This window comes from Halichoerus grypus, chromosome 3 (assembly GCF_964656455.1).
Source record: "Halichoerus grypus chromosome 3, mHalGry1.hap1.1, whole genome shotgun sequence".
NCBI classification, from domain to species: Eukaryota; Metazoa; Chordata; class Mammalia; order Carnivora; family Phocidae; genus Halichoerus; species Halichoerus grypus.
This window is the reverse complement of record NC_135714.1, coordinates 60,572,854-60,594,355: the sequence shown is the minus strand read 5'-3', so window position 1 is coordinate 60,594,355 and position 21,502 is coordinate 60,572,854. Positions and strand designations below refer to the sequence as shown.

The following is a 21,502-nucleotide window of genomic DNA, read 5'->3' as shown; positions in this document are numbered from 1 at the left end:
TACTGAGCACTTACCAGCTACGTGCCAAGCGCTGTACTCTGTGCTTGACTTATATTTTCTTTATGTGAGCCTCACAACAACACAGGGAGGTGGGTACTAATATCAGGTCAGTTGAAAAGGAGGAAACTGAAGATCACATCACAATCAGTCAGTAAGTTCTAAGTCACACAATGAGTAGTAGAGCTGGGACTTGATCTCTGCGATTGCTGATTCCAAAGCCCACTTTTTTTTTTAATATGTTAAGGCTATACCAAATTGTTATTAGGGAAAACTCCAAATCCCTTCTGATAATCCCAGATCCCTGTGTATATACATCAAGAAAAACATCTGATTTTAAGTTTATTGTGATTTTTTTAAAGGATGCATTATCTTATTGGCCCCGTTTTTATTCACATTTTGACTTCATTTCTGAGTATATATCTGAGTATACACTCAGGATAATAATGTAATAACCTAAGTGGGAGACGTGTTGTGTCTGTTTAAAAAATAAAAAGACCTTTTTATTTGATGCATTGTCTGGATGGAATGTCTCTTGGAAATTATGAAACAGATATTTTGGAGAGAATTTTGGTAGCATTTATCAAAATTTAAATTGCACATATGTTTTGACCCAGAAATTCCACTTATAGCAATTAATTCAAGAGAAAATTGTACAAACACATAAAAGCCTGTTTACAAATAGCATTGTTTATGAAAATAAGAAAGCAACTTTTTTATTTAAATCCAATTAGCCAACATATAGTACATTATTAGTTTCTGATGTAGTGTGCAACAATCCGTCAGTTGCATGTAATGCCCAGTGCTCATTCTATCACGTGCCCCCCTTAATGCCCATCACCCAGTTACCTCATCCCCCCACCCCCCTTCCCAGCTTGTTTCCTAGAGTTAAGAGTCTCTCATGGTTTGTCTCCCTCTCTGATTTCTTCCCAGTCAGCTTTCCCTCCCTTCCCCTATGATCCTCTGCACTGAGAAAGCAGCTTTTTCTACTGAAGTGTAGTTGACAATGTTACATTAGTGTTGGGTGTAGGACATAGAGATTCAACTTCTCTGTACTTTATGCTGTGCTCACCACAAGTGTGGCTAATATCCTGTCACCCACCATACAACGCAATTACTATACCACTGACAATAATTCCCTTTGCTGTACCTGTCATCCCCATGACTGTTTCATTCCATAGTCAGAAGCACGAGAAATCCACTTTTTAAAATTTTATTTACTAACATGTTGGTACATCCATATAATGGAATACTGTGCAGTCATAACAAAACATGAGCTGAACTGGAAAAATGTTGACTTTTTTTAGGTGAATAAAGCAAGCTACAGAACAGCTCATACCACATATTTCCATTTGTGTAAAGCAAAGTGTGTGTGTGTGCACGTGCGTGTGTGCGTGCACACGAATATATTCACCAAACTGTTTTCCGTGATGGCCTCTGAGGGGGGTTCAGCAGATTGGGGGAGCAGAGACAAATACTGACCTTCACCTTCGTCTCTCTTTGTGCCCTTCTGAGCGGTTCAAATTATTTACAGTTAGTATGTCTTACCTCTATAATAATTATGTTCATTTAAAACAACTGAAAGAGTAAAGATTTACCCTTAGCTATTTAATATCAGTCTTTTCAAAAATATGCTACTTTGAAATGTTTAAGAACTTCCTGAGCTCAGAACGTATCTATTCTATAGTAGCAAGCTGACCTTTTAAGAAGCACATTATAGAATTTAAAGCCAGAGCAGATGTTGCTAATCTAACTTTGTTTTATCAACATTTTCAGCAATGTCTTCAATGATCAGAAATCAAGAAAAGAGGATACAGAAAGTGAAAGACCAGGAAAAAATGTTACTAAAATGATACATTGCTTGCCTCTTCTTTATAGAACGATGAGGCCAATTAATTGTGGTGGTGCTTATAGTTAGTGCCCTGTGTACTTTTTTTCTTTTTATGTGAAAATTGAATAAAAGATACCCTGTCCTGTAAACTCTATTTTGAAATAAACTATTCTTGAATGCTCTCACAGTAAAACTTTAAACCGTTCTAGCTAGATGTGAAAGAAATGCATACCTTATAAGATATTAATTGGTGCTAAGACTAGTGTGCTGGAATAATTATGTGTTTTTTATTATCTTTACTGGTGCTTAAGCAATACTCTTTTCTGCTTTAAAAACAAAAACAAAAACAAAAACTTCACATGCAAGTAAAATATGTGGTATAATGCCCAGAACAAAAGGACAAACTCCAACATACTACAGGGATTCCTTTTGTGACCCTGAACTCACTGTTCCGTCTTTATCAATGAATGTCATCAGATAACAGAACATTGGGGCCCCTAATTAAAACTTTTGGAAAGGTTTCTCTATTACAGATTAATAACTACAAAGAAAGAAAGGAAAAAAATGTGTTCTTCAGCCAGTGGGTAACTTCTAGATTGAATGGATAAAGTCTGCCTTGATTAGATTTTCTTAGATTAGGGGGGTTTTGTATGTGGAGTGTTTTCTAACACCAATAACCAATTCTCTGTGGACACCAGCTAGGTGTCCTAGCAGTCAATTCAATTCTAACACTAACTACCTGGCGTTATTATCAGTTTCCAGGTTTAAGGATTCAGTCCCAAAAGACTGCCCCCACTTCAGATGCAATTGCATGTCCTGGGCCACCCATACTTCTAACTGACCGGCTATGAATTGGAGTTCCCCCCAACCCCTCCTCAGTGTCACTAATTTGCTCGAACAGATCACAGAACTCAGGAAAGTGCTTTACTTACTATTACCAACTTATTTTCAAGGAAACAGCTCAGGAACAGCCACATGTAAGAGATGCACAGGGCAAAGTAGGACATTCTGGTACATGAAGGTTTCATGCCTCTCAGGGCACGTCACCCTCCCAGGACCTAGATGTGTTTGCCAACCTGGAAGCTCATCCAATCTTCTTCTGTAGAGCTTGATCTGCTGCCCCCCACCCCCCTTCTGAGGTCGGTGGGTGGGGCTGAAAGTTCTAACCCTCTAATCTGTCTTTCTGGTCTTCGTGCCGGAGACAGCAGGACGATGTGGCAGGACAGCTGTCCAGAAAAGTCCGTACTCCTGTTGCACAGTACAGATGCCACTGGGGCACGGCTGCCCTGCTCGAGGCTCTCTCCCAGCCCTGCCTCCCCTCACATCTCCTGACCGGTTCTCACTAAAGACTTGCCGATGGAGCAATATGTGGCACTTTCTGGCCAGAAGAATAGTAAGCGTTTGTGTCCTTCCTTACGTAATTTCCTCTTCCGTGAGCTGGGTACGGTGGACAGTGAGGTCCTGGGGGTGGCAGAGCCCCAGGACAGAAGCAGCCTAGGAGACAGTCTGCAAGGAGAGCCGCCCTTGTGCCAGAAACAGCCACTGCGGGTATTTCGTGAGCACGAAATAGGCTTCTGGTGCAGCCTTCTCAACGCGTATGGTGTCTGTCTGTGAGAGCAGATGGCCTTAGGCCCAGCAGCGCTGATAGTCAGCTAAGGCCTCCAGTTTCTCCTCCAAAGGGCAGCGTTACACTCTAAGCCTGTCCAGTTTTATAACACTCTTTTAAAATACGAAGTTTGATATTGTATGTATCTCTTACATCAATTGGTTTTACTGAAAGATTAATTTTTATTTCATCAGGTAATGATAAAATTGCTAGTGAAAGAACTCTAAAGATACTTTTATTGTAAACTGTTTTACCTTTAATTTTACCTAATAGAAATGTTGGGCATTCTGTGAAGTAACAGTAAATGCCCTATGAAGACCTTACTGGTAGAATGTGAAATTCATTCTGAAGAATATAAAAAGTATATGTGAGTTTAATATACAAGTGCTGCATGAGCCAAAAACTGTCCTGTTCTTTTAAGCACTTCCTAATACCATTTTCCATTGGGTTTATGCTCTTTTCAGCAAAGACCACCTGTAACTAGGATTAAATGCTGTGTTTCGCCAGAAGATGTTATACTTATTACAAGTTGTTTTAACATAAAAATTCAAGTACAGGCATGCATAATGTCCTTCCAAACAAAGGTAAAGTTGTTTTTTTTTTTTTAAATCTAAAACGTTTTCTCCAAAGAGAGGAGAAAAATGGACTCCTCTTGCCTCTGATGTTTGCTTTTTTTCTGCATGTCTGTTATTAGTGGAGGAAAATATTGGTATTTTATTTTACATCTAAGCTATTATGGTACTAAGGTTTAGACAAGTAATTCAGACACTCAATAAAGATATTAAAACTCAGATTTTATTTGTTCAGTTATAATAAAGTTTAAATATTTTATTTCTTCTCAGAACAAAGATGTACTTCTGTATCGCTGTTCTGTTATAATTTTGTTACCCAAGATAGCTACTGGTCTGAAAGGAGAGGGCAGGAGAAATGACTGCTATGGACCAGTCTATCTGTCAGTCCAGACCCATGAGAGAGGAGGGGCAAGGGGAGAGATGGTCCTACAAAGGCCCTAGAGGTAAATGCCAGCTGTGTCCCCCCCTGCAGTCAGGCTGTACCTGGACCTCCCAGGCCTCTAGGAGCATCATGCAGGACACCTCACTCAGCCTACACCTTAATGGCATTCCCGTTCCCTCTCCTCGTGGGCTCCTCCCAATGACCGACTCTGACTAGGCCCCTTGTTTCTACACCAGTTTGCCATCATTAAGACAAAGACTTACTTGCTACCTTCAAACCACAGCTAGCAGGTAAAATCAAGCAAAAAAAAACAAAACAAAAAACACTGGGAAGTCTTCACATCCTTGCTAATCATATTTGCGACCAGATATTTCTGATCACAGTGCATATGGCATTAATTATTTTTAAATATAAAGTGTGCATGTAGTAAAGAGAGAGTTTCTCCAGTTGTACCAACAGGAAAGCAGCTCTTTTCGAATGAGGCTTGCTTCACTCCTGGGCTTAAGGATCAGCCAGAGGCTCAAGCTTGAACCCTGTGCAGCTGGGTGGTGTGTGTGTGTCCTGGCCAATCCACACCTGAGGCGTGGCCAAGTCATGCCCCAAGAGGACCAAGCCCTGAAGTAATGATGGATCAGCAAAAATCCACCCATCAATGCCATGGGGGAAAAAAGGCCACGCTCACTGAAAGCATTACCTACATATATATATTTCTGCACATTAGACAAAAACCACTGGTAAATTTGAAACAACGCCGATGGCTAAATTTGGAGTTCTACTTCCTTTATTTAAAATTATTCAGTGTGCTCCACAAACTTAGCTTTTTCCAGCTTCTGCAACAGCCTCTCTGGTACTTTGAAACACTGAATCAGTGAATCCCCCAACACTTCTGAACCACTTTATCCTCGTGGCCAGTGTCGAGGAACCTGTTGCTGCATTCTTCCCAGCGGGTAATCTCCCCATTGTCTACCACTACAAACTTCCATTCCACCACCGTATCTGCGGGCAGGGGCACAGAACGAAACCAGAACCCATCCTTGCTACGCTGGAGTGTGATGTAGGCCTTCCACCTCCCAAGACTCTCGTGGTCTCCGGTTATTGCAATGAATTGCGTCCCAGTGCTTGTGATATAATGCACCTGGAACCGGACACTGACTCGCTGAGACCCTGAAGACACCGCTGCTACCTTTTTTCGGCTCACATCCACTCCCTGACCTCTTGGTTCCATAACAGTGCTTCTGCCACAGTCCATTCCCTGGTTTGGGCTTAACACTGGAGCCTCAAGACTGCCACCCAAACCGACATCTCCCCAAGATGAGTGCCTGGACACCATTTCCCAGTCCTCATTGTCGGCCCGGTCCTGATTGCTCAACTGTGCAAGGCTCACTTCTTTGGCTCTGTCAATGACCAGGTTGCTAGAATACAACTTTTCTGTAAAACAGGAAGCTACTTTAGCAAGTGCCTCTTGTCCTTTCTGGAATCCCCATCCTCCTATAGGAGATTCAAGGCTTTCATTTCTTGAAACTTCAGAGTAACCCCGAGAGTTACCAGCCTCCGATGTAGCTAGAGATTCTGTGTCTGGAAACTGTCCAGAAGGAACATGCTCTCTTGAACTGTCAAAATCACTGTCTTTTCCAGAAGGACTCTGCAGTCTCCATGCTGCATCCTGTAAGTTACCATGGCCTTTGGTCTCTGAAACCAAACATCCATTGCTTTCTTGAAGATGCTCTAAAAAACCAAAGGGAAAATGTTAATAGTGTTAGGCAGTTCTTGTGAGAAAAAAGGCCGAGAAAATAGGTTTAGTTATTGAAGACTTCACCACTAATCTACCTGCAGCTCACAAAATCCATCTTGATTCAAAATAAGTACTTAATTACGGAGTTCAGACACTAACTGAACCAACAGTGTACTCTAAGAATATGCATGCATATCCAGCAATAAAAGGCACATCAGGGTGCCCACACAAGAGTGTAAATGAAGTGGCAAGTTGTAGAGGCAGCCTTGTAACCCTGTCCTGGTCCTCAATCTCCGCAGTCCAGGCCATGGTGGCATGCAGCCATGTTGTTCAGCTTCTATCATCAAAAAATGCTGTTCCGCCTTCGGGGCAAAGATCCTCGTGGCTACCCCACAGACCCTAAGAGTACACTTGTACTCCTAGGAACTGCATGCAGACCGAGGATCAGCTCTCACAGATGTGGGCAGATCCCCAGCTGCTGTCGCTGTGGGCAGATACAAAGGACGGCAGTGAATCACTGGGCAAGAATTGGGGGTGATGGTGGGGAGAGAGGGCTGGTTTCTCCTTGCCAACCCCATATGCAGCAGGAACCTCTTCAACAAAAGGTAGGCTTTTTACATCCCCTCCCATTTTATACTTAAAAAAAAAAAAAAAATGTTCTTACAGTGCACAATCCAAGCTCCCTAAAGGGTCAGTTTCCTTCTTGGCCACCTTACCGACATTCCGAATAGCTCCCTACAAGATCGAAATCTCCAAAGTCATACAATCAGCACAGACGGGGGTTTTCTCTTGGGGTTGGGGGTTGGCCTTGTTTAATATATTACCTCTTTTTAATGGTGGAGTTGTGAGACATAAATATTACCCTGAATTCCCAGTCTTCCAACCTAAAACATGAGGCTGGCTTTCAGAAGAAGATAAATGAGCTCTTTGCTCATCCCAAACCAATCCCAGGAAAAGCACAGAGGCAGATTTTCAAATGGTTACACGTGAACACATACTCCACTAAAAATAAAGTTCCCAGACGTCATTTTCACCGTTCGGCTGGAGTCCAGGCATGGGCAGCTGGCCAAGGGAGGGCACTGAAAGCTAAGGGTTTCTGCCAGTGCTCTTACTTTGGCTAGTACACATTTGCTAACATGTACACACATAAACCTGGATGTCAATTCTACTCATCGGTGTCGGGTCCTCTTATTACGTACGTCCCTTCCCGGGGTCTTAGACAACCCTGCGCTGTCGGGGCCCATAGCTCTGAAATGGGTGGCCAGCATGCAGCCTTAAGGCTTCAGCTGAGGTTGTCATGACCAGAGTCCAACCTGAACTTTGCCTTCCTGACAGAAGCGTCCAGATAGCGGGAGGTGCTCACAGCCTGGGTGTTCCCAAACCCGGCTCTTCCAAGGGGTGAGGGATGGGAGGATTGGGACTGAGAAAGTGTCCCTGCTCGGTCGGAGATTGAAGAGGGTTGTAGGATCCCCCTGAACCTAAGCACTCCTTTTGTAAGGCCCGGAAGGGGCGCCGCCGCTGCAGCCGCCCGCACTGCGCCAAGCGCCGCCAAGCGCAGGAGCCCATTCCGCCCACGCGCCCGCCCCGCCCCGGCCGGAGGGGCCAGACAGGTCCTCCCGGGCGGGCGCCGGGCGCAGAGACTCTGCCGGGCGCTGCCCTCGGACGATGGGTCAGGGAACCTCCGGGGCCTCCGTGAGGCGAAAAACCTGCCCGGCGCGTGCGCACCGGGGAAAATGCGAGGCGTGGGGAGGGTCGTGCCCCGGGCAGGGGAGGCTAGTCCGCGGGGAGGGGCCGCGAGAAAAACTCCAGGTGGGTTTTTTTTCCTCCCTCGGTGAACTTCAAAAGCTCCCTGGCAGATCTGCCCTCGAGACGTGGGAGGAAGAATACCTGGTTTGGTGACCAGCTCCCGCCTGGAAGGTCCAGGGCTCAGTCCCTCGGCGCCATCCTGATCGCCTCCCGGAGCCGCAGCGTCCCCAAGAGGGGCGTCCTTCTGCTCCGCGTCGCTCTCATTCCCCGTGTCCCTCAGCAGCCACACGAAAATCGCTCCGGCCAGGCCCCCTCCGACCAGCAAGGCGGACCAGACGGCGCCCATGGCTGAGAGGCTGCAGCTGCGGGAGGCAACGGCAACCGGGACGGGGGCTCGGGTCACGCAGGCAGAGCCACACCTACCCCGCCCGCCCCAGCCTTCTACGGTCCCGGCGGCCGGCGCTCCTGCGCGGAGCCCAGCCCTCGGCGACTAATACTCAACTTTCCCAGCCCCGCCCCACTGCCCGCCCCGGGGCTGCAGCCCCAGGCTCCGGCCGGGCGGAGACTCGACCGCCTCCTTTTCCAGCATGTTCATTCCCGACCCCGCCCGTGGCTGGCGGGTGCATGGGTGCTCCGTTCCCCGTGTGGCCCGCGCGCGGAGAGAGCCCAAGTGCGCCCCGCTGCCGCGCGCCAGCCGGGCCCTGCCCCGCCGCCCTTCCTTCTCGCTCCAGCTGCCCGTGAGGCCGGCTCCGGCTTCGGCCTGCGCCGGGCACCTCGGCGCCTCCTCCCCGTGGACTGTCAGCCGCGGCGCGGCCAGCCACGGACCGGGGCTTCCGGGAACTTAGACGCGGGAGAGGCCGACGTGCGTCGGGGAGGCGCGGGCTTGGGCTCTGGCTGGAGGGGTAGCGGGCCGGGTCGGGTGGGGCAGGCGGGGAGCACAGCGGCCGGCGGGCGGGGAAAGCCCTTTCGGTCGCCGGTTAGCTGCGCCGAGCTTCCCGCCAGCCTCCGCCACCCCCTGGTAAAATGAAAGGATTGGCCTGAGACCCAGCCATCTATCCGTGCCAGTCATCTCAACCACATCCAGCCGTTGCTTCTTCCTCGACCTCTGTGTGTGTGTGGGGGCGGGGGGGAGTCACAAAACGCGTGCCCCCTTGTCTGGACTGGATGTTGCCCAGGGACAAGCTCCTACAAATGGGTTTATTAATAAAAACAGCAACCCTCTCTGTTAAGCGCTGTGTGCCAGGTAATGTATGTTTCATTTGATCCTCACAAGCCACCCACCATGGGAGCTAAGTAAGAATTAGACACACTGTCTTCTCAATTCACTCTGTTGATCTGATAGCTTTACACACCGTCTTCGAGCTGCTAATTCCCACGTTTGTGTCTGCGGCCGGAGCCTTTCGCTGGAAGCGCATTTCTACACCCGGCTGCTAAGGCCACAGCTGGCTAATACCCCCTGGGAATAACGAGTAAAATGGGTCCCTCTGGTAAGGCGAATCGTTCCAATGTGCCCCATGTTCAGGCACACAGCAGCCCCTGACCCGGTTCCTGGAGGGCTGGTGCGAGCCTCCCTCGGGTCACAACTCCTACGGTCCTAAGGGAGGGGGGAAGGCGACGGTGTGGGACGGCACTGGGCCTCTCTTCCTGGACGCTAACAGCTCAACCCCAGCCCCCTGGGGTCTGACTCCCTGTCTTCTCCCCAGGCCCGCTGCTTGCCCCGCCTCCCTCATCTCGGAGGGAGTGGCGACCACATCCTTCCCCAGGGCTGGCACACCAACAACTTGGAGTCGTCCTCCGCTCCCTTTTCTTCCCCTCTCCCAGTAGGCAGAAAGTAGCAAACTGCCACTCTTTCTTCAAACTACGATATGAAGAATTCTACTTCTCTGCTGTGACTCCCTGGTCTGCCACCAGCATCTCTCACTTGGATTACTGCCGTCACCTCCCTCTGCGCTCCTGCTTCCACCCTGGAGACCCTACAGGCTACTCTCCAAAGCAGCAGTCGGGATGATTGGTAAAACATCCCCTGAGCCTCTGCCCAGGACCGTCCAATTGCTCTGTAGCTCATGACAAAAAGACCTTGTTAGTTCGCAGCTTCCTCAGGAGCTTCTCACCTGTGATCTGAAGCTGGCGTTAGAGTGGCTTGGAGACCCAGGCAAACCACTCCAGATTGGTAGGTGGCGATTTCAGTAAGCAGGGGAATTGGGGGGCTTGTCCTGGGCCCCGAAAGATGAGTGGATGAGTCTGCACACATGCATCCAGATAGCTATCCTTTCTCACTCACCCTCTCCAGGTGTTTGCACAAGGCTCATCTGCCCTGTGAGCCCTTCCCTGATAATCCCAATTTTAATTACAACCCCCTCCTCCCTATAACCTTCTTTGCTTTATTTCTGTCCGTAGCATTTAGGGCATCACTTCTTTTTTTTTTTTTTTTTTTTAAGATTTGATTTTTTTTTTTAAGATTTTATTTATTTATTTGACAGAGAGATAGAGAGAGGGCACAAGTAGGCAGAGTGGCAGGCAGAGGGAGAGGGAGAAGCAGGCTCTCTGCTGAGCAGGGAGCCTGATGCGGGGCTCGATCCCAGGACCATGACCTGAGCCGAAGGCAGCCGCTTAACCGACTGAGCCACCCAGGCGCCCCATAAGATTTGATCTATTTATTTGAGAGGGAATGTGAGCTAGAGAGAGCACAAGTGGGGGGAGGGGCAGAGGGAGAAGCAGGCTCCCGGCTGAGTAGGGAGCCCAATGTCGGACTGGATCCGATCATGACCGGAGCTGAAGGCAGACGCTTAACCAACTGAGCCACCCAGGCGCCCTAGGGCATCACTTCTAATGTACTGTAATATCCATGATTTGTTCTGGTTGATTTCTTTCTTTATCCTCAGATAAACTACCTGAAAGGAGGGTTTATTGTCCTTTGTCTTCTGCTAAATTCCTGGCACCTAGAGCATTCCCAGAGTGGTTCCTCAAAAAGTACAGATTGAGTGAATGGATTAAAAGCTCCATGTATACTCAGCCATCAGAAAGGATGAATACCCAACTTTTACATCAACATGGACGGGACTGGAGGAGATTATGCTAAGTGAAATAAGTCAAGCAGAGAAAGTCAATTATATGGTTTCACTTATTTGTGGAACATAAGGAATAGCACGGAGGACATTAGGAGAAGGAAGGGAAAAATGGGGAGGGGGGAATTGGAGGGAGAGATGAACCATGAGAGACTATGGACTCTGAGAAACAAACAGGGTTTTAGAGGGGAGGGGGGAGGGGGGATTGGTTAGCCCAGTGATGGGTATTAAGAAGGGCACGTACTGCATGGAGCACTGGGTGTTATACGAAAACAATGGATCGTGGATCACCACATCAAAAATCAATGATGTATTGTATGGTGACTAACATAACAATAAAATAAAAAATATAAATAAATAAATAAATAAATAAATAAATATAAAAGCTCCATGTATTCCCAGGCTAGAGCTTAATGCCATCTTCTTCATATAGGTTCTATTTGCATTTTTTAGCACAATGTAGATACTACTTTTTTTCTGTCAAGTAGGTTTCATGTCTTAAACTATTTAGAAGTCAATGATGAACTTTTTAAGACCTCTAAAATTTAAAACCACTAGCAACCACCCATTCATCTCAATCCAGGCAGCTTTAAGATAAAAAAAAAAAAAAATCTTGTGCTAAGTTGAAAATAATAAAAAGTGGTATCAAAGGTATATTTTTAAGAAAGTGAATGTCTTACTAATTCATTCGTAAGTCATAAGACTATTATAGATCTCTTTTTTAATAGAATTTTGTAGAAAATTTTAGAATTATTCTATCTCCTTTTGTCAAAGTAAAACTTGATGTCATAGGACATAGGAAAAGGACATAGGATGTCCTTGAATTTTACAAATTCTAAAGCCAATAGAGTGGTTTTATGAATAGTATGAAAATTCTTGAACATTTTCTTTTTATTTCCTCACTGATAACTTTATGAGCTGCTCATTGGTCAAAGTTTCTTTAGCAATGTGCTCACAAATGAAATCCCAGAGGATCTGTAAAATCATAGAAAGCAAGCCCCACTATCCATTTCTAATAACTAGAAGGTTCTTAGTAAAGATTTACTGTTGTCATCAATTGCTATTTATTAACATATAACCAATAAATGATACAGTTCTTTCCACCCGTCAGAATTCTTTTTACTTTGTATCAGCTTTCTCATGCAACATTTTAAAAGAACATTATTTATTTGGCCTTCCTTTTGGCTTTTCTAAACTTAAATGTTGACTCATTGATTTCTGTGTTGCTCCTTTAAAAAGAAAAAAAAAGCAATACTCCACTCACTACCATATTTCTTGGAGGTCTGTGGCTACAGAATCTAAAAACATGCTTCCCGCATTAACGGTACCATGTTTATCACTATATGGGTGCAAATAGTGTTGCCTTTATGTGGAAGTCTTTGAGCCTAGGGAGACGGAAACAGAAAAGGAAAGCAGATTCAGTAGAAGCAGGAGGAAGATGACGCATTCTGCTGGGATGTATTAAACTTGAGCCAAGAGCAGGCAGCTGGAACTGGGGGCATGTTGTTTAATGAGAAATTGGAAATTCCTCACAGAGAGGGGACAGTGAAATCTGTGGTAGAGATTAACGTTACAAAGGGAAATCAACGTGCTTCAGCCATAGGCATAATTTCAAGAAGACAGACTGGAAAGCTGCCTCCCTATGGCTACTTACGTTGCTATTATGTCTTTATTACATTTTAGGGGTCATAATGTAGTGCTCATTTTCTAATTGGTTACTATTCTATTAAATAGAGTAGAAATAGATAGATATAGATATGGATGGATATTTTAAGGTTTTATATGTGTCATATATATATCTCATATATATGTAACTTAAAAATGTCCAATATGCATATTAGGGAGTCAATGATGGACTTCTAAAGGCCACTTATATTTATTTTTACTTATATATAATATGTTAATATATCTATATGTATGTGTATACTTTTATGTAACATTATTTTTTTCTTCATGCAAGAAAAGATTTCTCCCTCCTGTGTGTGGAAGGATGAAGACAAAACAATTAAAAGCAGCTTTGTTTGCAAGGCCAGGGGATTAAAGAAGATGGGAAGGAAGAGTTAGGGAAGAGAGAGAATAGGGAGACTTGTTTCCAAAGTCCGTGCAAGAAGGTGGTGGGGAGGGGACAACAGGGGTGTCGCTCAGCAGAATTTAAGAGGATAGAGGACTAAAAAGAAATGGTTGGATTTGACCTATACGAGGTCTTCGGTGACTTCAGTATTTGTGAGGGTATGCACTCTGTTTTGGAAGGCTGAGGTATAAATGGGGGTAAGGCTATGAAGTCCAACCTTCATAGGTTAGCCTTCTCTCAAGAAATCTGGAGGCAAGGGGTAGGAGAGAACTAGAAGTGTCCCTTAAGACCAGAACAAGGTCCAAAGGAAGTTCTCTCAGACCAAGAAAGACCTACCTGGGCATGATTGTAAGGAGGAAAGAGCCAGTGAAGACTGAAAATTAATAAAAGGAAACCTCCTTTAAAATGGAGTCGGGAGGGGAGAAGCGGGAGCTCTCTCAGCCTACCACCTGTGGTCAGCTGCTGACGCAACGGGAAGAGAAGGACCCAGCGGTGATTCTACTTGAGCGCCTACGGCACGAGCCCAGCGGGAGGAAGAAATGTTTCTCTTTCCGCGGCAAGAGTCCCGCCAATGAGAGACTGTCACAACTCAGCCAAGGAAAAGCCATTATGCTTCCACTTCCCAGTTTCCTCCAATGGACTTTTTGTTATTAATAGACCTCCCAGCTGCCCCCCTTTCCTCTATGAAAGGGTGTTCCTCTTCTTTGTTCTTCAGACTAGCCTCTGGTTTTGCTGGCTTTGATTGTTTCACATTGCAATTCTCTACTATTCCGGAACAAACCCATTTTGCTGGTAAAGTAACTGGCAGTGTTGGTTTTAAGGCTAAGACCACACCTGAAGATGTGAGGACAAGCTTCATGGCAATCCCATAAGGGAAGAGGAAGGTGGCTCCGGAACACCAGGGGAAGGGTTGGCCTGCGATGAATGAAGGAGAGGAAACAGGCATGCAAAGAGGAAAGAATGAACAGAAGAAACATTTGAGGTACAAAGGAGGCAGGGAGTGACGACGTTATCAGCTGAGTGAGAGAAAGGAGGTCCAGCTGAGGTTTGAAGGAAAGCAGAGGAAATCGCCACCGAGAGAAGAGATCACCTGTTGGGAGACCTGTCCCTCCTGGATCATGTTGAGTCTTCAGTCCTGGGCCTCTGCTGTGCTCCGAGCTTCCCCGACCTTCCAGGGCCCTCACCCCCACCCAGACCCCACCTAACTGTCCAGCCGACCAGACAACCGCTTCCCAGTTCCTGTCTGCACCTCCCTCCCCTCTGGCTGTGATCCACTCTGCAACCACTCCGGACTTAATCCTCCTACAGAGCAGCTCCCCACAGGGCATCTCCTGGGTCTACCAGATTAACTTCAACCCCACTGTAGCCTTCAAGGTCTCTATGACACAGTCCCAAGGACCACTCCAGGCCATTCTCTTACATTGATCTGCACTCCAGCCAAACTGGGACTCTCCCGCTGGAACCTTCACTCATTGGTCTAGAGATTTCCTAGAAGCCACTTAACTTCCATGAAACCTCACCCCAGTCCACAGTCCCATTCCCCAGCCCCCAGCCCTCAAACTGATATGTTGGCAGACTTCAAAGAAAAGAATTACATATTGTAACTGTCTTAGAAACAAAATAGGAGGTTTTCTGTGTTGGTATAATTATTTTCGTAGTTTATCTCATCCCCATACTAGATCATACATTCCTCGAGGGCCAGAGTTCATTTATTCTTTGTGTTCCCTGGAATGCAAAGTCTATTATCTAAGAGGCCTTTTAACTGTCCTTTTTTCATTGAATACCCCGTGTATACTGGCACTAGGCTAAGTGCTTTATAAGGATGATCTCATGTAATGCCCCGAGAGATGTAAGCTACCCAAGGTCAAAAAGCTGCTGGGTGACTGAGCTGGGCTTTGAACCCAGTATCTGACCTCCCAGGACCCAGGCTCTGAAACTCTAGCTATGCTGAATCCTCACGGCTGACTACTAAACCATGTCCAAATTTCAAAGCATACATTTTAGAGGTGAGTGTGCAAATGTGGATGTGTGACACCAGAGAACGCCTCTGGGTGGTATTCCAACATTTACAATGAATTTCAGCCTTGTTCCTAATTTATAATCACTCTCTCTGCAAGCCGTCGCCTCCTCAGGGAGCTGTACTCACCACCAGCAGCACCTGTCTGCTGCTGTCAAGCCTCCGGCTTCTGCTCCTCCCCAGAACATGAACCACAAGCCAAACCTTTCTGCAAAGCAGTCACATGGGAGCTGCCCAGTTTCAGATTTCACAGGGACATTTTCTAACTGCAAATGTTTGCAAACCTCTGACTCATCTTAGTTCCAGAATAGACTCAATGCGGAGATCTCTTCTTCTGTGAAATGATGAAGACTTTAGAGAAAAGGGAAATCTGTGTTGGGAAATCCAGCTCACTGTATTGAAAGAAAGTTAGATTACAACTTTGTGGACTCCTGATGGAATAAAGCACTACCTGTAAATGGTAAAACTACTACAAAACTACAAAAACCACTAATAGCTAATTGAACAAAATCCAGGAGACTATCACTGTGATATTGCATAATATAGGAAGCCAAAATATTTCTTGACCTTATCAAAATAAGGCTAATCATTGAAGGATGCCAAAGTTAGCAGACAGATCCAGATGGGGAGATTTTTGTGTTATTAAAACTGACAAGGGAATAATATGTGGATCTATAGGGACGCCTGGGTGTCTCAGTGGGTTAAGCGTCTGCCTTCGGCTCAGGTCATGATCCCAGAGTCCTGGGATCGAGTCCCGCATCAGGCTCCTTGCTCAGCAGGGAGCCTGCTTCTCCCTCTGCCTGCCGCTCCCCCTGCTTGTGCTCTCTCTCTCTCTCTCTGACAAATAAATTAAAAAATTAAAAAAAAAAAAGTGTGGATCTATAATGAACTCTGACAGATTGTCAAAAATTGAAAACAAAAACATAAACTCCAATGTAAAATGAATAGGGGATGCTTTTCCCTGGGGTCTAGAATAGTGCCTGGAACATAAAAGGCATGTACAGTAATTTTTAGTTAAATAAATGAATGGCTAGCAAAAAGGTGCAGGAATACTGGTAAACAGATAAAGGCAAATTAAAACGATGATATTATACCATTTTACATCCAAATATTAGAAAGAAGATGTGATGTTGCTAATGAGAATAAACAGGTAGAAACAATCTGGAGAATAATCTGGAAGAATTTTGTGAAATTTAAGTATTCATATACCCCATGACACAGTAATCCCACTCCTGAACACGTTCGGCCCAGGGAAAATTTTGCACAAGACACACAGTGTTATTTGGGGCAACAGTAAGTTTAAGGCCACCTAGCTGCCCATCGTGGGGAAATAGCTAAGTAAAACATGGTGGATGCCTATGAAATACTACGCAGTAGACAGACCAATGAACTAGAGCTGCACATTGCAGCATAATTAAGTCTTAAATACATGAGGGTGACAAAAGGTAAGAAACAATAAGATTTCTAGTACAATAACATTTATGTAAGTTGAAAATACTCAACACTACAGAGTTTCAAAAACACATGCATATTTAAGGTCAAGTATTTAAACAGATTAAAGAGAGTAACTTTGGTGGGCAGGTGGAGGGTTGGGGTAGCCAATTCTCTTCATTCTTCACCCCTAACGTCTTTCCTAGCCTGAATCTTGCCATCAGTAATGTGCTAGGGGCAGTCTGTACCAGATCACAAAAGTCAATTGAGAAATTTTCAGGAATTTCGTGAGCTGGTTGGTAAACACAGTCATTATTAAAACTTAAATATACTTATAAATAAATTACATTAACAACAAAGGTAATAAAAACTCAAAAACTTATCACTCTGTAGTTATTAACAACATTTTATTAGTATCTATGGTCTTGAAGTTACTTACATCTCCTATCTGGGCGTTGGAAATAATATATAATGGTACGCTACCTGCACTTCTCTTTGGAGTTTGAAGGCCAGATTTAGATGTGCTGTTTCAGCTCATTTCTTCGGTCAGCTGAGAGGTAACAGCTTTGAGGGCAGCTTGAAGCAAGAGAAGGCTTGTAACCGGTCCAGGAAGCTCTGCCCTCTGATCCAATGAATCCAGTGTACTTGAAACACTTGTGGCAGATAGGGCTGCCGCATGGAGCTTTGGCACGTCCAGGAAGGCAAAGCAGAGCACAGGCCCCCAGGGTTTTGCAGCCCAGCCGTGAACTCTGTGGCATATAACTGTTCTCCTTTTGAGAGGCCAATCTTGGTTGGTTGCTTGGCACCAATAAATACAGCAGCCTGATCATGAGCCATTAGGTAACCAAGCGACTGATGCCCATTGTAAACTCGGGGTCACCTGATCCACCAAGCCATAAAGTCAGCTAACATTTAGTGTGTCTGTACTGTGTGCCGGGCACTGTTCCATGCACTTTACTTGTCACATTTCCTTTCATCTTCACCACAATTCTGGGAGGCAGTTCTGTTATTATTGCTATTATCCCTGCTTCAGCTGAGAAAACGGATACAGAGAGAGGAGAAGTGATTTGCCACCTAGTCATATAGCTCATAAGTAGCAGAGCTTGGTTTGCACCCAGACCCTCTGGACCCAAAGTCCACATGTTTAATTACCAAATTATATGGCTTCTCGCGATCAAGCGGAAGTTCTCTGTGTAGGACTGGGCTTGAGCAGAAATGGAAGACACGACAGATTGCATGGTGTGCTCAGTCCTACCATACTGCTGCTCTTCCTCCGCCTACACATCTGACCCAGGGATGCTCGCGAAGCCCAGGGGACTGAACAAACAACCTGCCCAAGACGATGGCAGTGCCACAACGCTCTAGTCCAACTCAAGGCTGGCCCTGAAGAACAACTGAGGAGAATTTTCCAGTAGGCAGAATTTTTAGCATTTCATCCTGTTGACCACTTTGTCTGAAAGGAGACATGGCCTGAGGTGCATATGTCGCCTGTACTGGACAGAAACTGATGGTGTAGCTGGGTAGCCAGACTGGGAAGGTCATGAATGCAAGGCTGATGGTAACAAAGATGTCTGGGGAAGAGGCGTTCAGGGGATCTCTCAGAACGGATCCTCTAGAGTATGAGGATATTTGGTTCTTCATGAATACCTGCTGAAGGTCTCCGCTGTAGAGGAAGCGCTCAATAATCACGTAAAAAGGCTAACCTAGCCTTAGCATGTCAGCCTACGTCTTTCCCCAGGCACTCCAACGGTGCCTGGTGATCTCATGAACAAAGTGGGCATGTGCGATGCATTGAAAACATCAAGGAATTCTGAGGGCGCCTGGGTGGCTCAGTTGGTTAAGCGACTGCCTTCGGCTCAGGTCATGATCCTGGAGTCCCGGGATCGAGTCCCGCATCGGGCTCCCTGCTCGGCAGGGAGTCTGCTTCTCCCTCTGACCCTCCCCCCTCTCATGTGCTTGCTCTCTCTCATTCTCTCTCTCTCAAATAAATAAATAAAATCTTTAAAAAAAAAAAAAAGAAAACATCAAGGAATTCTGAGAAAAGTGGCTTTACTGGAATAGCTACTTTTTCTGGATTTGGATTTGTGTTCCTGTTTAACAAACCTCTGCCCACACCAACATTCATAGATTTACTGAATGCTTATTCACCACCATGGTATTCCACCCCACATTGGCTCTAAGTAACTAATTTTACAGGAATGGGCTGACACTATGGGGTTCATGCTTCTATCATGTACTCCATCACCGTAAAGTGACCTCACAGAGGGCATGGCAAAGACTCGTTCACAGCACAATTGCTATGTAGTCAGTCCAGCAGATTACTGAGATGAAATTGTGACAGACCCAGAGGATGAAAGGTCATCACCCAGAGATTTTGTATTTGAAGACAGATGCAGTCACAAAACTTTGGGACTCAGTATTCTTTTAATAAATTCCCTTTTTGATTAAATTTTACAGAGTGGGTTTCATAGAGAAAGATCTCGAAGGATGTATTCCAGTGAGTGAAGAGTGGTTATTTCTGACTTTGTAGGAATTCGTCACAATTTCTATATTCTGTTAGTTTATATTTTCTGATTTTCCTAACATGAGCATTAACCTTTTTAACAAGAAATAATTTTTGGAAAATTAATTTTAAAATATATAGCATCTTGAATTTCCATTAAACTTTATGACTCATGACCTTATCTTTAGGTACACATTTATTATCAAGACTAACATGCCTAAAAAGGGAAAAAACTTGAGTAAGCTTTATTCAAAATTAAAGAAAATAATATTCGAAAGAAAGAATAAAGGTGGTGTTCACTCAAGACCAGGTGTTCACTCAAGACCAAATAATACTATGGGAAAGTGCAATAGGGTAATTCTGCCTTTTTTTTTTTTTTAAGATTTTATTTTTAAGTAATCTCTATACCCAACGTGGGGCTCGAACATGCAACTCTGAGATCAAGAGTCCCATGCTCCACTGATAGAGTCAGTCAGGTGCCCCAGAGTAATTCTGCTTTTATTTATGGTTTTATTTATTTTTTACAAATAGTTGATATAACTGTGTAATATTGACAATGCTACAAAAGTGTGAGAAGACTATGTGTGACTATTGATCTCACCACTGATAAGTATGTAAGATATTGATTAACAGAAGCAGACAGCCATTGTGAAATGTTTTTAAGTATTAAGTATGGACTTTATGGATGTTGCCAAGTCAAAGTTGTATATCCATGGGACACTCATAAATTTTATTTAAGGTTTAAAATGAGACAGAGAAATAGCCAAGTATGTAGTAAATACAATTGGTCTAATCATCTTCCCAAGATTCTTCTATGCTTGAGTTATTTTACAGAAGTCTTATTACACTCACATTTATGTTCCTTCCTGATATACATCTTCTCAAGGAACTTAAAAAAAAAAAAAGTAAACCTTCATTAGATTGGCAAACAAATATTGTACAGTCCTGCCCACAATCACTACCATACCCAAATTCACAATTTCACACTCTGACATATATCCTTCTAGTACTCAAAATCCCATGTTGACAATTGGCCATGATAAATGTGAGACTATGGAAGCTATTTGTACAGCATCAGAAATACCTAAATCTAATTCCCATTTGTTCTGTGCCCAAGTCCAGCCCAGCTCAGCTCAGCAAAGCCTCGTGCTGCTCATCCCTTCTATTAAAAACCTGGGACCCATCTGTGTAGCAGACAGAATGAAGCTGAGGGTAATGAATAGAGTAGATAATCCAGCAGCAGATACTGGAATGTGTATAAAGTACCTGTGCTCATGTAACATATATGAATGTGTATGTACAGTGCACACAGACCTCACGTGAATGAAAACAGAATGAATGTTTATATATATATGTGTGTATAGATATATATGTGTGTATATCTATACACACATATATGTATATATATTTAAATAATGACATTGAAAACACATAATATATATACTAAATACATTCCCTCCTCTCTTTTAGTTGAAATTTTATTGATAAAATAGAGGATATAGGATGTAAGAATAAAGGAAGAAAATATATTCCAGGGTTTTGAATGACAGGTGTTCTCAGAGGACTCAGCTGTAGTCAGGGGCATCATCTCTCTCTAGTTAATGCAGCCAAAAGAGTACCGCCGGTGTGTCAGGCGTGCTTCTTTTTGCCCAAAATTGAACTAAATGTTCATCAACAAAATGGATTAAACCAACAAGGGACAAATCAAAATTTTTTTTAAAAAGTGTTCTGCCACTAAAAAAATGTTAAGACAGAACTGAATTATTATAACAGCAAACAAGGAGATATATATATATCTCCTATATATATGGTCCTTGGCAAGAGGAATATATATATACACTTATATATATACACATACATCACATAATTATATTTATGCTCAAGTATATTTACATATGTTGTAAAATATATAATATGTGCAATTAGGTAATTAGATAAAATATAATAAACATAGGGGTGCCTGGGTGGCTCGGTCAGTGAGTATCCAACTCATTTTCAGCTCAGGTCATGAATTCGGGGTCGTGAGATGGAGCCCCATGTCAGTGGGAGTCTGCTTGGGATTCTCTTCCTCTCCCTCTGCCATTCATGGAAAAGAAGAAATCCAGTATTGCATTTCCTGAACTTCATGTTGGCTGCACGGCTTCCTAAAAGACACGTGGGATGTGCACACAGAGGACACTGGATAAATGCATGACTTAATAGCTACAACTTTGGCAGCCTGGCTAGCTGGTTTCTTGCTGTGGGGACAGGGCTGGTCTGGGCACAGAACTCTAGGCTCTGAGGCCCTCCTGCTAAAAATGGTCTGCTCTGCCAACCTCCCACCCCACCCATGTGGCACATGGCCTTCCAAGCGTGGCCGCTCCACGTGGGAAGCAGCCGGGGCTAGCTTTACAAGTTAAGAGAGGGGAAACTACATGGGAGGTAAGAAAAAGTGGGGAAAACACAGAAGATACTGGTGGGCCCCTGGGAAGTGAAATTTTGCCCTGTTCTGTTTCCACACAAGGCTGACCCCATAGTACAACACTATTGCGAATCTCAATTCCATTTTG

At 44.5% G+C, this 21,502-nt stretch overlaps 3 protein-coding genes and 2 long non-coding RNA genes across 19 annotated transcripts in view; 2 read left to right on the top strand and 3 right to left on the bottom strand.

Annotated features, from left to right (window-relative positions):
• CCDC158 (coiled-coil domain containing 158) overlaps positions 1-2,843 on the top strand; it is a 98,811-nt gene extending 95,968 nt beyond the window's left edge. For 11 of the 12 annotated variants that reach the window (XM_078068801.1, XM_078068795.1, XM_078068798.1 and 8 more), the window contains one exon: positions 1,774-2,009. In XM_078068801.1, coding sequence (XP_077924927.1) covers positions 1,774-1,850 — 77 coding nt within the window. In that variant the 3' untranslated portion in view covers positions 1,851-2,009. Of the gene's footprint in view, positions 1-1,773; positions 2,010-2,583 lie in introns of those variants that run through there. The other variant, XM_078068794.1, reaches the window with a different exon arrangement.
• Positions 2,844-4,207: 1,364 nt separating this feature from the next.
• Positions 4,208-8,355, bottom strand: STBD1 (starch binding domain 1). Its single transcript, XM_036102045.2, has 2 exons — positions 8,008-8,355; positions 4,208-6,113 (listed from the first exon to the last, which is right to left on the bottom strand). Exons 1-2 carry the CDS (start codon positions 8,210-8,212, stop codon positions 5,254-5,256), a joined length of 1,065 nt encoding a protein of 354 aa, XP_035957938.1. The 5' UTR covers positions 8,213-8,355; the 3' UTR covers positions 4,208-5,253.
• Positions 8,356-8,551: 196 nt separating this feature from the next.
• On the top strand, positions 8,552-10,981 carry LOC118542134 (uncharacterized). Its single transcript, XR_013446389.1, has 2 exons — positions 8,552-10,036; positions 10,749-10,981. It is a non-coding gene; the product is annotated as an uncharacterized LOC118542134 (long non-coding RNA).
• A 5,499-nt stretch (positions 10,982-16,480) lies between these two features.
• LOC118542136 (uncharacterized) lies at positions 16,481-18,259 on the bottom strand. Its single transcript, XR_004920432.2, has 2 exons — positions 16,934-18,259; positions 16,481-16,742 (listed from the first exon to the last, which is right to left on the bottom strand). It is a non-coding gene; the product is annotated as an uncharacterized LOC118542136 (long non-coding RNA).
• A 596-nt stretch (positions 18,260-18,855) lies between these two features.
• Positions 18,856-21,502, bottom strand: part of FAM47E (family with sequence similarity 47 member E) — a 43,190-nt gene continuing 40,543 nt past the window's right edge. For 2 of the 4 annotated variants that reach the window (XM_078068790.1, XM_036102037.2), the window contains exon 8: positions 18,856-19,842. In XM_078068790.1, coding sequence (XP_077924916.1) covers positions 19,777-19,842 — 66 coding nt within the window. In that variant the 3' untranslated portion in view covers positions 18,856-19,776. Of the gene's footprint in view, positions 21,098-21,502 lie in introns of all 4 variants that reach the window. The other 2 variants (XM_036102038.2, XR_013446387.1) reach the window with 2 other exon arrangements.

What these genes read in the sequence shown, in the direction of transcription:
- STBD1 (XM_036102045.2), bottom strand. Translation starts at nt 8,212, where the DNA reads ATGGGCGCCGTCTGGTCCGCCTTGCTGGTCGGAGGGGGCCTGGCCGGA. An exon ending in GGAGCTGGTCACCAAACCAG is followed by an intron (nt 6,114 to 8,007) that starts GTATTCTTCCTC and finishes TTGGTTTTTTAG; the next exon opens with AGCATCTTCAAGAAAGCAAT.